Source organism: Hermetia illucens, chromosome 5 (assembly GCF_905115235.1).
Source record: "Hermetia illucens chromosome 5, iHerIll2.2.curated.20191125, whole genome shotgun sequence".
Classification (NCBI taxonomy): domain Eukaryota; kingdom Metazoa; phylum Arthropoda; class Insecta; order Diptera; family Stratiomyidae; genus Hermetia; species Hermetia illucens.
The window spans coordinates 91,161,108-91,176,239 of NC_051853.1; the positions used below are offsets into that span (position 1 = coordinate 91,161,108).

The following is a 15,132-nucleotide window of genomic DNA, read 5'->3' on the forward strand; positions in this document are numbered from 1 at the left end:
AATTTTACAAAGAATTCTCAAAGTAAGCATCCTTTATTAATAGACAATAGGACTTTTCTGCGTAAAATTCATACTGTTTTAATAACATTCTGTTGGATATATTTGCAGTAACATTAGCAATTTTCGAAAAAAACCTGTTTAAAGGACCTCAGAGTGTCGCTATAAACCATTTCTTTCAAATATCCCTACAGAAAGTAGTCCAGTGGAACTTGGAAGTCAACGTGCTGATCCAGAACGGCCTATCCACCGTTCATCATATTCATCGTTAACAAAGGATGTAACATTCCTGAAATTAAGTGGAAGTGTCCCATGCTGGTGGAACCACATCCCGCTCCCTCTGCTAAGTAGCACATTTTCTAATAAATCGAGCAGGACTTCCCACCAAAAAAAGTTTTATATTCTTCATCTGTCAATTGGTTTGGAAGAATATAAGTTAGTCTTCAAGAATTCCTGCCCTGCTTTCAAATTCAATCGGTTTTAGTAATATAGTTCACGATTCAATCCACCTCTAACTATGGCGATAATAAAAAGTCGGTTTTTACGCGAAAAGACATTTGTCATAAATAAAATGTTCTTAGTAAAGTAACGATTTTCCCTAATTCGCTCTTGCTCGTTGGAGTATTAATTATGTCTTCCAATCAATTAAAGTAAAAAAAAAATATGTGTAGATTATCTAAGTTATGAAAGGTTTTTACCCATTTTATGTGTTTGGGTTCATGTGTTGACGATGCTTTTTCAACGAGTGGATTTAAGCTGTTATAACTACTATAAATTGAATACCTAGGATAAAATAATGTTAACAACATTTTATAACAATAAAACAGATTCATATGTTAAAATTCAGAAAAAAGATTCATGTGTTAAAATTCAGGAAAAAATGTGTTGAACAGCAATATTTGGGGAGAGAAAAACACTATTTTTACGTCAAAAAATGTATTTCTTCCGAATTGCTCTTACCTTTATCCAGACAAATTAACATTTTTGGCGAAGACTTAGTTATGATTCAGCGTCTATTTCAATGCAGTTTACGAGTTATTGCAGTTTTACCGTTTTAAAGACGAATGTTTTTTTTTACATTAAAATGCTTGTGGCAGTTAAAGGGTAATGAAATCGAAAAAAATACTTTACATTTTTTTGCTTAGAGTTACATGAGGAATCACCTTGCATACCATTTATCCGGTTGTTCGGTAACACCTTGTATATAAAGATTTTTTAATTGATTCCAGATACACATAGGAAGCTTAAAATAATTATCAACTTTTAAAATTAATAAATAACGTACGCATTTTCGTACTATGGGTAGGATATAATAATAAATAAAACAAATATTCAAAAGAAACTAAACCACGATTAGTATAAATTTATTTTTAAGAAAAAAAATTAAAATTTTTAATTTGTAGTTTGTTCAGAAAGGGTGATGTTTTAATTTTTTGAGTGCCTGATTCTTCTCTATATGTCGCTTTGAGATGACTCCTTTACGCCTTTCATGGAGCTGGGTTCCCGGGTGTTTAAAATTATTTGGTTGGAGTATGGCGATGTTGTTGATTTTCACCTAAGGACGAATTCCGTTCTCAACGTGAAAGCTGTTTCCACGCATTTCAACTTGTTCACCTTCATTCTTTATATCTGAAGACAGTTTCTTACTTCGCTTAGGTTCAATTCCAGTTATATGGAAGCCAGTTTTGGGTCTGCATGTGACGTTTGCAGCAAACAGGGAAATCCTCCCTATTGAATATGTTTCACGTTTCTGTCTGCTGAAATTGACAATAGTAAAATTTTTCTAAATTTTTGATATGGTGGGAAGAGTCCTTAACGGTCTACAAGATTGCATTTGAGTGGCAGAAGAAGTGGTCAAATCACATTCTGGAGTTTTTTAGGGTTGACTTTGCCCTTAACGATTTTTTTACATTTTTTAACTTGTAGAAAGATCAAGTGTTATTTGGGGGGTGGTCTAAATACTTCTTCTGGGTGAGCTGTGAAAACTTTGGCTTTGTCCTCATTACTTTTGGCCCAATTCCCTGTGACAATTCTTAACGGAGACTCTTTAATTGTTAATCTATTGATCTTTTTAGCTACTTCTCTTAATGAAGATTCAGTTAATTAAATGCTCATTTGTTATTATGCAAAAGTTTTAAAGTTTTTGATGGATGACATGAGACATAAGAGGCGGCGTTTGATAAAACTTCATTGAAATGTTCGAACACTTCAATCAATGCCAGATTTGCTATTTACCCCTTAACATATCAAAAGGAGTCCCTGGAAGACTCCAGTGAGTGACTTTAAGCGATACAACAAACAATCAAACCTTGATTTTTATTTTATATGTGCCTCAGTTAGTTGAAAGTTAATATCGTATTAAAGGTGTTTGTTACTATATGCCAAAAGTAAATCCTATAAAAACTTCATTCCAGCAATTCTAAGGATTCAGCACTAGCAGCAAATCAGTTTGTATTTTTTTGTAGAGTTATCTTTTTAATTGATTTAATATTATTATTACTCAGTATTAAGTCAAATAAAGAAAAGTTATATTATTATATCAGAAATAAACTATATAAGTGTTTATCATGTTATCAAATGGTGATCTGATCTTTGGAAAATATCTCCAATCTCCTAAAACTTTAAATTTAATAATTTTCCAATGCAAACAATTAAGAAAAACTAAAGGAAGCCCGAGTTCCCCATAAGACCAGCTGGGTAAATAACGTTGACGACAGGAACTCGATATGTTAAGGATTGATCGATTGTCCACCGAAATATTACTGTCAATTTGCCTTTGTGTTTTCCCTAATTTGTGGATTTGGTTGATTATATACTATGAAGGTTACGGGAAAATGGTCTTACGGTAGCTCGTGGATCCCAAAGTCGATTAGATGTGGTGTTTTGTTTAAGTTACTCCGCCTTTGCTGCCCAACATTATCTCATACAGTTCTTTCTTTTTATTAGAACCTATGTTGAGCCCAAGTGGGTATTATTCACTTTGAAATTTTCTGCTGCAGAGGCTGGTTTCCTAAGGTGTTAAGGAACTAATTGGAGTGTTCGCGTGTTATTTTATACGTTAGGAACCAATAGATCTATGATATAGTAGCGCATTTACAATCATAGGGAGTATCTTTGAATGAAGCTCTTATTGGTCACTTCCAGTTTGAGTTTACTTTTAATTAAAAGCACTGAGTCATCTCTAGCTTTCTATCTACAGTGTTTAGCATCATCATAATCGGGAAGATATAACTTACTCGTATGCAGGGTATTTCAAAACTATCGGACAAACTGAATGCCAGGCCATTGCTTTTTGTAATTCGTGTTCATAACTCTTTAATTTCTCAAAAATCGCCTCCTTTACACCACTAAAATCATTATAATTCAAAAACTACGGTAGCTATAGCATTGGAATAAACATTGAATCGTAGCTAAGACTTTACTCTAGAATACAAAAGATTATTTGTGAAAAAAGAGTAAGCTGTGTAAAAGTTTAAAGAGTAAGTTTTATAGTAGTTAGACGAAACCATAGTCGTCTGATTTTTTTAGTAATAGCTTTTCTAATGCAAAAACTATTTTTTTTTCTCCCCAAAATTTTGCGGTTTAACCCTTATTTTTCATGAATTTTGATAAGATTTTGCCGAATAATAACACTGTGGTAAATTTATAAAAATAGTATTATTATCGTCATCAACAGCGCAACAACCGGTATCTAGGCCTGCCTTAGTAAGGAATCCCGGTTTTGCGATGAGGTGCACCAATTTGATATCCCTAAAAGCTGCCTGATGTACTGGCCGATGCCATGAAATAGATTTTATTTACAACCAGACGGTCATGCTATAGCTAAGAAATTTCGTCGCTATGTAGGCTATGGAATCGTTCATCCTCATATAGGGAGTAAAAATTCTTCGACGATTCCTCTTCTTGAACGCAGCAAAAAGTTGGCGATTTTTGTTGCTAAGAATCCAAGTTTTTGAACAATACATGAGGACTGGAAAAATCATTCTCTTGTATAGTAAGAGCTATAACTCTATGGTAAGACATCATAGCTGTTATTGTTTGTGATTTTCGACGCTAAATGGAGAACGGTCTCACAGTTGTAATCTCCTATCTTTATTGTTCTCGTTTGATCAGTACCATTTGATACTGTTGCTTCTTTGGTTTTTGGTAGCGACGCTGCCACCATCTACTTCACCTTGGCTTCATTAGGGTGCAGTCCACGATCTCGATCTGGTCAAAGGTAGATTGTACCTCAGCATAGGTCAATAGTTAGATGGACTTGAACGGAATGGTGTGTCTCGGATTTACATTAGTATCTGGGTCACTTTTTCTAGAGCCAGTTTAAAAAGGATGCATGATAGAGCATTCCCCTTGTCTTCGACCGTTGTTGACGATGAATGGTCTCGAGAGTGATTGTGCTTTTATCTGGCTTTGCACATTGGTCAGCCTAGTCAGTCTTATCAATTTCGTCGGGGTACTGAATTCTCTTATAGCCGTGTATATTTTTACTCAGGTTATGCTGATGGTGCAAGTGATGGCAATATTATAATGTCATCGCTTGCTACACAGAGAAAATCTGGTCTGTTGCTGATTTGCGTGTAGTGAAGCCTTTTTGGTGTGAGCCGATGATGTTGATGGGGCTATCGGGCCTTGCAACCTAGTAAGATAGCGGAAAATATCTTATAGATGGTACTCAGCAACGCGCTGCTGCACTGCGTGATATCCCCCTTTTTATGCATGGGACAGATAATGCCCCGTTGCCAGTCGTCAAATGTTGATTCGCTGTACCACACGCTAAGCATCAGTTGGTGTACTCCATATTTAATCAATTCGGCCGTAATTCCATCGGCTCTTGGCGTCTTATGGTTTTTAAGCCGATGAATCGCACAGATTGTTTCTTGCATGCTTCGTGATGGCAACATTTGTCCGTCGTCTTCATTTGGCGGACCTCCAACTTGACGATATTTTGGTTTTTGAACAGTTCATCAAAGTATTCAATCCATCGCTCGAATATGCCCATTCTGTCGCAGATCAAATTTCCCTCTTTGTCTCGGTAGGATGAGCATCGAGATATATAAGGCTTCATCCTGCTGACTTGTTAGTAAGGCTTCCGCGCCTGGTGCAGTTGCCCCGTGTACTTCTTGAGTTCGCAGTCCTGTTGGTTCTCCCAGGTTTCCTTTTCTTTCCGTGAAGTCGCTTCTTCAATCGACGAACTTTGTGGTAGATCTTTGTGTGTGCCCGCATTCTTTGAGAGTGAAGCATTCTTCCTTTTTGTTGCTGGCCTACAGTCATAGTCCAGCCAGAAATTCTGACTTTTTTTGCAACTGCAAGTATGTTTGCGGCCGTACTAATGGTAACGCTCTTCAGCTGGTTATGAACATCATTTGTTGATGCTTTTTTCTCCAGGACCTCTGTTAGCTGCGGTTGTTGTGGCATAAATTTCTTCCTTATAGGTATTACCGAGGACTCTGTGGATGGCTTCAGTGTTCACTTTGGCCTGATTGCCTCGGAGCACTATGTCAACGAGATAGTGATCCGAGTCTATATTGGCTCCCTTATATATTCATCAAGGGTGAGAGCTAGTGGCGGTACCCATCGACGTACAATTTGTTAAATTACTTTCTTGGCTAAACCCTCTCGCATCTTCACGATTGGACCAAATTTATATATGCATTAAGCAATTTTCATTTTTTTTAACTAAGAAAATTTTGAAGTAGAAAAACGTACATGTATAATCCACCCGATGTACCCCTTACTGCAAATGAATCATGATCCTACTACAACCCTTCTGCCAGTATTATCTCGCAGTTGATTGGCAGCAGTAACCTCTACTATGATTAGTTTAGTTTGCTCTTTAACTTTCGATCATCAAATTCATTGGTTGATTTCGCATAATTTGTCATTTGAAGTTTGATTTTCAATCGTCAGCGTTGCTAATTTTTCTGTGAGTTTTCGTATTAAAAGTTTCTGTTGGTTGTTCTTTTTAGAAATAACTTCATTTTGTTTTCATAATAAACGATATAAGCCCCAAGAAAGGCCATATCAAGGGTATTGAGGAAAAACGCTAGCGACCATCTGTACTTTCCCCGTTGAGCATACCTCACGTACATTTGGCCCATGGTATCGACGTCGGTTTTAGTTTTACTATAAAACATAATAATTTGTGGCTTGCTCCGATCTGGTCTTAAAAAAGTCGCCACGTAGACTAACCAACGCCCAGTGCACTGTCAATTGGCTTACGCAGATGACATAGTTCAGGCATTTCGAGTGGCCTGTCGAAATTTTAAACATGCTCTATTAATGAATCTGAATAAGCTGACTGCATACCCTGAAAGCGCTCAGGCCTTAAGTGCATTTAATTAATGGGGAAACGCGCCAGAAAATCAATTTGTGAATCAGTACGGGGTGGGTGAAAAATGTCACTTTGCAATCGACGCTTCAACGAATGCCCCCTACAGATGTTGCTTCAGTTTCATTATCTTCACACTTAATGCTGTGCAAGTGATAAGTCTATAGCAAGAAAACGAACACAAACATTCAAGAACGTACGGGCGGGAGAAGACACGAATTCAATCCAACCAGTACAAATGGAACAAAGGCTGAAGAATTTCAAATAGGACCAACATAAATAATTCTGCTAGAACCATGTTCGCTTGCAATTAATCATATATATTTGTACAGGTATCCTACTGGGAGCAATAAAAAGTCAATTTAAAACAATAAAAAAGATAAAGCTTCATTAAAAATTCACCGTTGAAAATACGGCAAAGTTGACACTATCACTGAAACCTATACTCCCCAATGAAAGTTGTACATTTACATTGTTAGTGTTTTTTCAATTGTGATATTTTGCTTATTAGAAAAACTGTCGAATTGTCTATTGTGCTTTAATTGCCAGATAAGAATTTTTATCAGAGACGAAACTGAGATTACGCAAATAATTTGGTGGCATGCCATGATTTTTGGTTCTTGGAAATAGTGGCCTGTAGGCATTGTCTACCCATACTTTTGGTGAAACGAATGAATTTTAAGGCGAAGTATTATGCTCTGAAATGGACACTTACTCGACTGGTTGCATTTCTTACTGTATTTCGCGAGATGTACCCCAAGCGCTTCGGTAGCTATTATCTCGTTGATAATGGTTTTTTATAGTGAAGAATAAGTTAATACCTCTATTGCGATAAGGAACATGGCTTTACAGTGAACGCAATGGGGAATCATGTATTAAGAGAATAAACATATGTTTATACCCACACTTGGTACTTTCGTATGAAATTTTATAAATGTGGCACTGTCAATCAGTTTTTGCGATATTGCGATGACCGAGTTTGTTTAGCGTCAGCATCTCGACCTTGCGCCCGTGTTCAAATCTCGATCGAGTCAAGGATGTTTGGCGTTATTATGTGAGGTTGTAGTAGGCCTGCTTTCAATGTGCTAAAAAGTTCAAAGCCAAATGCATACATTTCTATTTTTATAGTTTTTATTCTTGTATAAAATATTTTCATGCTTAAAAATCAACATATTCGCTTACAATTTCTTGTTATTTCATTTCTCATGCTCGTTCTACAATTACCGATAAGGACCACGTGCCTTCAGCCAATACTTTACATATTTTTCTTAGAAAAAAGCAAAAAGAAACCAAAATCTTGAGTTTCGGAGGACGCACATCTATGACTTTTTCTTATCTTTTTACAAAATTTCAAATGTTTTCCTTAAAACTTGTGCTTTACTGAAAAAATATATCTAATATAAGGAAAACATGATAACAAAAAGGATAAAGGAACAGAAGAATGTAAATGATGTAAATTTTTTCATAAAATATAAAAAATGGTTCAAGTGAGCTGACGTCTTATGGTTTGCTTTCTTGTTTTGAATTGCATGTATAATAAAAATATCAACAAAATTCTTAAATTGGCAACCTTCAACCAAGCGCCATTTACGGTTATTTACGACAAAATTAAATAAACGTATGATGATGGAGTTACGCTATCAAGAAGAAAGGGAAGGAGAAATCGACTTTTTAAAAAATATCATTTCGCCATCTTGGTATAGTCTTTTCTTATTACGCTGCCTTAATCTTTAGTTTACCACTTTTTCTTATGCTCATCCATTGACACACCACCAGGTCCTAGTGACACAATCATAAGTAAACCACCGATAACGGACAATGTCTAAATTGGGGAGATAATCAGAAAGTGTTTTAGTAATCATGCATGTCTGTATTATATGGTTGAAATTTCTTACCTGGAAGAAGTCATATTTCAAAAAGTCTCTGAGGGGTTTGTATGAAGGAATCGTCCACCAGGCATTGTGATATAAATTAAGAATTGTAAGGAGTGCGACAAGAATCAAAGCTGAGAGTTTTGTCTTATAACCGATTGTTACTAGAACCATCAATATCGATCCGAGAATATCTTGCAGGATCTAAAATGGATAGATGAACGTAAAAACATAAACCGTTATTTCACATTTTCGCGTGGATTTATTATTTAGTTACCTGTAAGAAACTCAGCTCGAAACGAATAAGTGTGATGAACATGAAAGCAAGCAAAATACGTCCAGCTAGCTGCATAACATTTTTAGGTTTGTTTTCACCCATGCTTGGTACACCAGCAAATAAGCTCCGGCCTTCAACCCGAGACTCGGCAAGTACGAGAAGTAGTGCACCCAGCAATGCCAGATTCCTTAGCAAGAATTGAATGTCCCAGAGAATGGAATATGCAACAGTCTGTGCAAACCGAAATTATTTTAATTTATTTATCCTCATGTACAAACACATTCCATTACCTGCAATATAACAATGAAGAAGAGGACGCCAACGGCAATTTCAACCTTATATCTTGTGATAACCATTATACAGCCACCAATTTGTCCGAACAGATTAATTAGGACGAAGAGTGTTGCCAGGAATTTACCACATCCCCAGCTCATGTCCATATATTCACGTTGCTCGTTCCATTGGAACCACATTCGGAGGCCATCTTCGAGGAATGTTGCAATTAGGCATAAACGCGCAATCGTGGGAAGAACATGTTTGCCTTTGCGAATCACCTGAAAGGAAAATAATTTGGAATGGCAAGATATTAAACTGATCCTCATGGCTAACGAGATGGATAAATAAAATGTGATACAGCATTTTCGCTTTATTAAAATTGTAAATTTCAAGGGTACATAAATTAACGAGTATATACCCTTGATTGATTGATCTTCTACTTTTGGTATTCAACATTACTATGTTTACTAACTTCGTGCTTCGGACTCAGTTATTCCCATTGTGGTTTGTTAATCAGCTGTGACGGTCTTAAGTTTGCTTTGGGTATTGTATTTATTGAGGAAATGTTGGCTCAATTGTAGTGAGTCTGCTCTTTTAAGTGTAAAGGGTTTACCTCGAAGTATTATATTTTCTTTGTTGTGATATTTGGCTTATTATATTGACAAGCGTATTAAGTAATTTATAGTTGGAGCACAAGGCTGTCGTAAGGAAAGTCAGGGTTCAAAAATCACTGGTGGCAGTGGGATTTGCATTGTGATTTGACGTCGGATACCAGTCGACTCAGCTGTAAATGAGTCAAATCAGGGTAATAATCTCGGGCGAGCGTAATGCTGACCACATTGCCTTCTACAGTGTACTGTAGTGTACCGTTACGCTCTTGAATGAAGTGCTCTAATACACTTCAAGGCACTGATCTAATATGGATTGTTGCGCCAACGATTATTATTAATCTTATTAAGTAACTTATGTTGAGGTTTTTTGCTTCACCAACCACTTAAGTCTCGTTGTATTTTTTAAATAGTATATTTACAATTTGGGACGCCTAGAAGTGAGCTACTTATTTTGGTTTCAGTTGTTTGTATCATAGTTCTGATTTTCACCAGTATCCCACAGTGACAATTACAATTATCAAAATGGTCTTAGCAGAACTTTATGGACACCTTTGTCTCAATAATTAATTGGAATTTGTTCAGCCCTAGACAATATAATTTCCTAAATTGCAAGTCCATCTAAATTAGTTTTTTTTCTGTTTCTTTTAAGTGAGTATAATTTATTTGATTTTTGCTTCACTTATATTTAGTCACCTTTCTTTGACTTCTATTCGCCAATAGTTTGTTTGAATTTGTTACCGCAAATCTTTTTCTGCTACAAAATGATTTTTTGTTGGTTTTGTTGAATTTGAAGTGTACATGAGATATAGTACGAAACTTTGGAGGAGTTCAGTTCTGATTATATGAGTGCTGCTAAGTGAATCATTGCAACAGGTCCTGAATGTTCTTCTTTGGAGTAAGTTGGAGCAGGTATTGTTCTTTTTCAGTAGTCTTCCATAGCAAACTATGTCGAAAACTTGGATACATTCATTAAAAAAGTAAGCCAACATTTCCTATTTTCCAAAGCGTTAAGATGACCAGTTATTCAGTTGAACTGGTGATTTGATGAAGATAGGAAGTATTATATTAACTACTTTTTAATCGCACGCTGATAAATATATAAAATGTAGCTTTAGGTTCGTTTATATCGGGCTTCGCTAAATGTGAATAATGATCCAAGCTGAAAACTTCGTTGAAGATGTTCAGAATTGTTATTTTGCCTGCGAATGAAAGTTTTTTTTTCCATATTTTGTCTGTTATCTGCTTGTGCTCTGAGGTTGTATTATTTGCACCCTTTAACTTTTGAGAAATGCAAGTTTGGTAAATCTAATCAACTTACTGTGATCCAACTTACTATTGATCTGCGTTTGGCTTGATTGATCACCGCCATTAGATTTCAGTGATAGTAGTGTTCATAGAAGCACAGGAAAAGTTTCATCCTGCCAACATTTCCTGGGTCAACTTCCATTGTGATGTTTCACTTCTTCATAGTCTATTATGCATTTGATGCGATAGAAAATGGCGAAGTCAATGTCATTTATGACATATTCTGCTTCCCTTACCAAAGCAAAGGCCTTTAGGAAGCTTCCCTGAACTGCATGTAGTTTCTTATATATTACGTGTCCTTTTTCTCTAGCACCTGCTCTTTACTCTGGACCAGAATTACCCAGTCAAGATCTTGAAGTAACTGTTGGCAACTGCCAGATAGTCAATTCTCGTCTACCAGCACTATGCTATCCACAATACAAAAGCAGTTTGCCACAAGAGAAAAAGTGTACTATCCATTGTCCGGCCTCATTTCACTTAGGCCCAGAATGTCTAGTCGATTTCGCCGAAATTTTCGCTCAAGTACGAGAAATCGAGCACCGCTCAATACCGTTGACGTTGAGCGTGAGCGTGAGCCATGAGTGAGTGAGTGACGTGAAGTCAGTCTCTATTCAAGGCTCTGTTAACGCTGCGATAGGAAGAAAATTTTAAAATTTGAAGGTAGCTAGCCCAAAAAGTTCCATCTTGAGAGTGGCGAAAGCATAGCTGATTTTGCGGACACTCATGAACTTGTACTTGTGAATACATGGTTCACCAAATGACTGTTTCAACTTCCCACATTCTGTAGCGGGAACAGTAAAACGCAAAACGACTATATTCTGATACGACGGCGACATTTTATCACCGTCACTGATTGCAAAGCCGTTCCTTATGAGATCACCGCACCTGAACATCGGCTGTTCGTGGCTGTCTTGTGAATCAAGCCACCAATAAAGTAGCGCGAAGAGGGACGCACTGGCCTGCCGCGCCTTAAATGGTTCCGATTTCGTGAGAAGAAATGATCTCACTTACGTGATTACCAAGCATTACGAATGTGAAAGAATCGTGGAAGCAAGTTAGAGACACACGATCCACAAAGCGGCCTATGCAACCCCTGGGGTCATCAAGCCAGGTAAGCGGTTCATCAACCGAGATGACTGGCTTTGGAATGACGATGTCCAAAAATGAAGATCTATGAGAAGAAACGCTTCCACCATATATTTCTCGACGATAAAATTCTGACCAATTGGCAAATTTACAAGAATGCGAATCAGCAAGCATCTTTGCGACCGCTGTTACCCGACCGGTCCAGCACAAAGGTCTTCACGATAAACTAGACTTGGTAAAAGCCGACACCAACGCCCACATGATATGTTGCGTTAGTGACATGAACGGTACTTTCATTACCGACCGACGAAACTCGACGGATAGATGACGAGAATATTTCCAGCAGATTTCAACAGAAGATTTTGACCATCCTAAATTTCCACAAGCACTACCAACATTTGGAGCACTTCCACCTACCAACGCCACTGAAGTTGAGGAAGCAATAAAATGAATGAAGTCGGGGAAGCACAGGACCTGACGATATCGCATTCGAGCTCTAGAAAGCGAAGAGCCGGGACCCAACACTCTGGCTCAGTGAGTTCTTCAATTAGTAGAACACCATCTAACTGGCAAACTGGAAAAAGAAAGGTAGTCCAGCAGAGAGTTTAAATTAACGTCCGATCCGTTTGTGGTCCCATACCATTAAGATTTTTGAACGCATTTTTGCCAATCGTATTCGCGAGATTGAACGATGTATAAATTATACATTATATATTATTAAGAACTTCGAAATTACTGACGCAATACACGCTGCGTGGTTTCTCATGGAGAAACACTATGGGAAGCATCGGCCTCTTTACATTGTATTTCCGGATCTAGAGACACTCTAGGCGTTTGACCGTATGCCACACAAACTCATCTGGTGTGCTCTGCGGCAACACCCAGTGCCAGAAAAACTCGTGGCTTATTTAAATAAAAAAGTGCTAAGGTATTGATGAATTTTAAAAGGTGCTAAATTTAGTATCTTTGCACTAAACACACTGGGCTTTGATTAATAAACAATATAATAATGTAATTTCAAATGTTAGAGACCAATACGTAACAATTTTATTAAAATATACCAAACGAGTAGTCTAAATAAAAATTATAGAAGGTCGTGGACTAGTGACATGACACGTTTTAATCATATCCGAAATGAGGATATCTGCGATCGTTATGGGATTTGTCTGAACATCGAAGTCGATGGTAAACGACCAAAAGGCAGGCCAGATTTGGATGCGAGATTGCATCCAGATCAGGCATTTGATAGAGCCAAATGGCGAGCCGATCACGACGAGCAGACCCCGCTTGTGAACGGGACAAAGGCTGAAGAAAAAGATAATAGGCAGGCAATTATGAGCTGTTTCTTAGGCGGATCTAATATGGCATACCACTGTATATATTTCTTCCTGTTTACTCCTTTGTGGAGCAAAGGACATTCTAACAGTCTCTTTTCCCTTACTGTTAATTTGCCTAATCGACTTTCAATGAGACTATATCCATGATGCTATCAGGATTTGGCTTTGGTACACAAGATCGACGAACTTACACTGAATCAACTAGGACAACACATTAACTTAGCATAAGCAAGTAACACTAGATTTTTCCAGTCTGCTTTTCACCTATCAGTATTCCGACTTTATTGTGACCTACGGCACGTAGCGGGTATTCTCCATGACCGCAGAAAACACAACCCTCTAGCTATGCGTGTCTCAGGGAATGTAACCATTAGATAAGGTGACAGCGTGAGTCTGTTCGTGAACTGTAGGTGTTCGAGCGTAGATCAAAGTCTCGCAAGAAGAATTGCGTTTGAAACTAAATTATTTTAGAGGAGACAACAATGCTAATGGCATGATGATGAGAGAGTGTTCTCATTACGTTAAATATTCTATCGGAAGCCTTTCTTAGTGGTTTTTAAGATGCGGTCACTGGTTTTCGCCATCGTATTTGAAGATTTCAGCATTTGCCAGACTACAGATTCCACTTATTTTCAATTGACTTTCAATACTTCTACAATAATTTTATAATTTGGTAAGGGAGTGGAGAAACGCAATGAGCAAAATACGGAACGATCGCCACAGTATTGAAATTCTCATGTAAATGTTTGATTGTGTTGCTTTCGTTACTGATAACAAAAGTTATCTCAATATCGGGAATCAAATTAAAATGATTTTTCTTTCGCTACCACCTCCACCAATAGATATGCATTGATATAAGTATGAAAATTCATTTGGTGCGAAAAGTGAAATGCTTGAAATCCTGTAACGAGCTATAGGTAAATAAGCGCTGCTTGAATAGACATGTTAGGTGCAACAGAGTCGATGCAAACAAAAGTACAGAATATATGGAAAGTAAAAATATTCTATGTATCGATGCATTAATGAATATGCATGATAAATTGCTGTAAAATCAAATAAATCCCTATTAACGAGTTTAATTTTTTAGCATTATCGCAAGTATTCTCGGATATTTCCAAGGCTCTCCTCCCAAATATCAGGTAGCATCATGACTTAAAAGTCAAGGGCGTGGGACCCAAAACGATTGTTTGATTACACAATAAATCAAATAACGACCAATTAAACATGAAAAGGCGGTAGAGCTGGCACGCGTTGCTTGATATGGTTTAGAGCGTACGTGGTTTTTATGCTGCGTCAGACTGAGTGTTTGATTTTCTATGCCTACGCTCAAAATTGTTGCTTTCAGTGCTAATTGTTATCATGTTATTCAACTAGTAGCGGCTCGGCAGCATTGTTGATAAGGATCAACAGGCGCTTGCAATAAGCTACCCAATCGGTGGATCTGCCAATGTGCACCCAGCTCAAGCCAATAATAGCTCTGCAGCAGTTCGCCGGGCACTTCATCCACAAAGCTGCGCGCAGTTTCCAAACATTTATTAGACACTTTTGCGAGATGACGTTGACATAAATCTAAGTTGTCACACACCGAGCAAAAAAAATGAAATCTTGCATTTGATTTTAGCGAAAGTGTTTACTTCTTGCGTTGGCTAATGACGACGACAAATTGAATTTATAACTCACCTGGTCGGCGATGTCTTCTGTTTTGGATATATACTCATTCGGGATGTTCATGGTGTTGATTTAATGTACAATTCAGGGTATAACCGGGCACTGACTTAACACAAATTCCCCGTCTTTTTCCTACGTCGAACGGGAGAAAGTGAACGACATGAATAGTTGTAATGTAGAGGACTATGGAATTTGCCAACGAGCGGCGACGAGTTTCACCTGTACGTTTCGTTTTCGTTCCGGGTTTTGACAACTTGTCAAAAATATGATGTGGAACTTGTGGCCACTGAATGAAATCGTGGCGTTTCCGGTTCAAGATATCTTCGGCGTTGATTTTTTTGTGTGAAAAATGATATATATTTACTGTAAAATTATA

The 15,132-nt window shown here is 37.4% G+C and overlaps 1 protein-coding gene across 1 annotated transcript; it reads right to left on the reverse strand.

Moving 5' to 3' along the window:
* Positions 1–7,434: 7,434 nt before the first annotated feature.
* On the reverse strand, positions 7,435–15,082 carry LOC119657017 (surfeit locus protein 4 homolog). The gene is made up of 5 exons (XM_038063765.1): positions 14,769–15,082; positions 8,764–9,027; positions 8,474–8,704; positions 8,221–8,400; positions 7,435–8,147 (listed from the first exon to the last, which is right to left on the reverse strand). Exons 1-5 carry the CDS (start codon positions 14,817–14,819, stop codon positions 8,061–8,063), a joined length of 813 nt encoding a protein of 270 aa, XP_037919693.1. The 5' UTR covers positions 14,820–15,082; the 3' UTR covers positions 7,435–8,060.
* Positions 15,083–15,132: the final 50 nt, after the last annotated feature.

What these genes read in the sequence shown, in the direction of transcription:
- LOC119657017 (XM_038063765.1), bottom strand. Translation starts at nt 14,819, where the DNA reads ATGAACATCCCGAATGAGTATATATCCAAAACAGAAGACATCGCCGAC. An exon ending in TCTTCATTGTTATATTGCAG is followed by an intron (nt 8,705 to 8,763) that starts GTAATGGAATGT and finishes CGGTTTGCACAG; the next exon opens with ACTGTTGCATATTCCATTCT. An exon ending in TGAAATATGACTTCTTCCAG is followed by an intron (nt 8,148 to 8,220) that starts GTAAGAAATTTC and finishes TCCCCAATTTAG; the next exon opens with ACATTGTCCGTTATCGGTGG.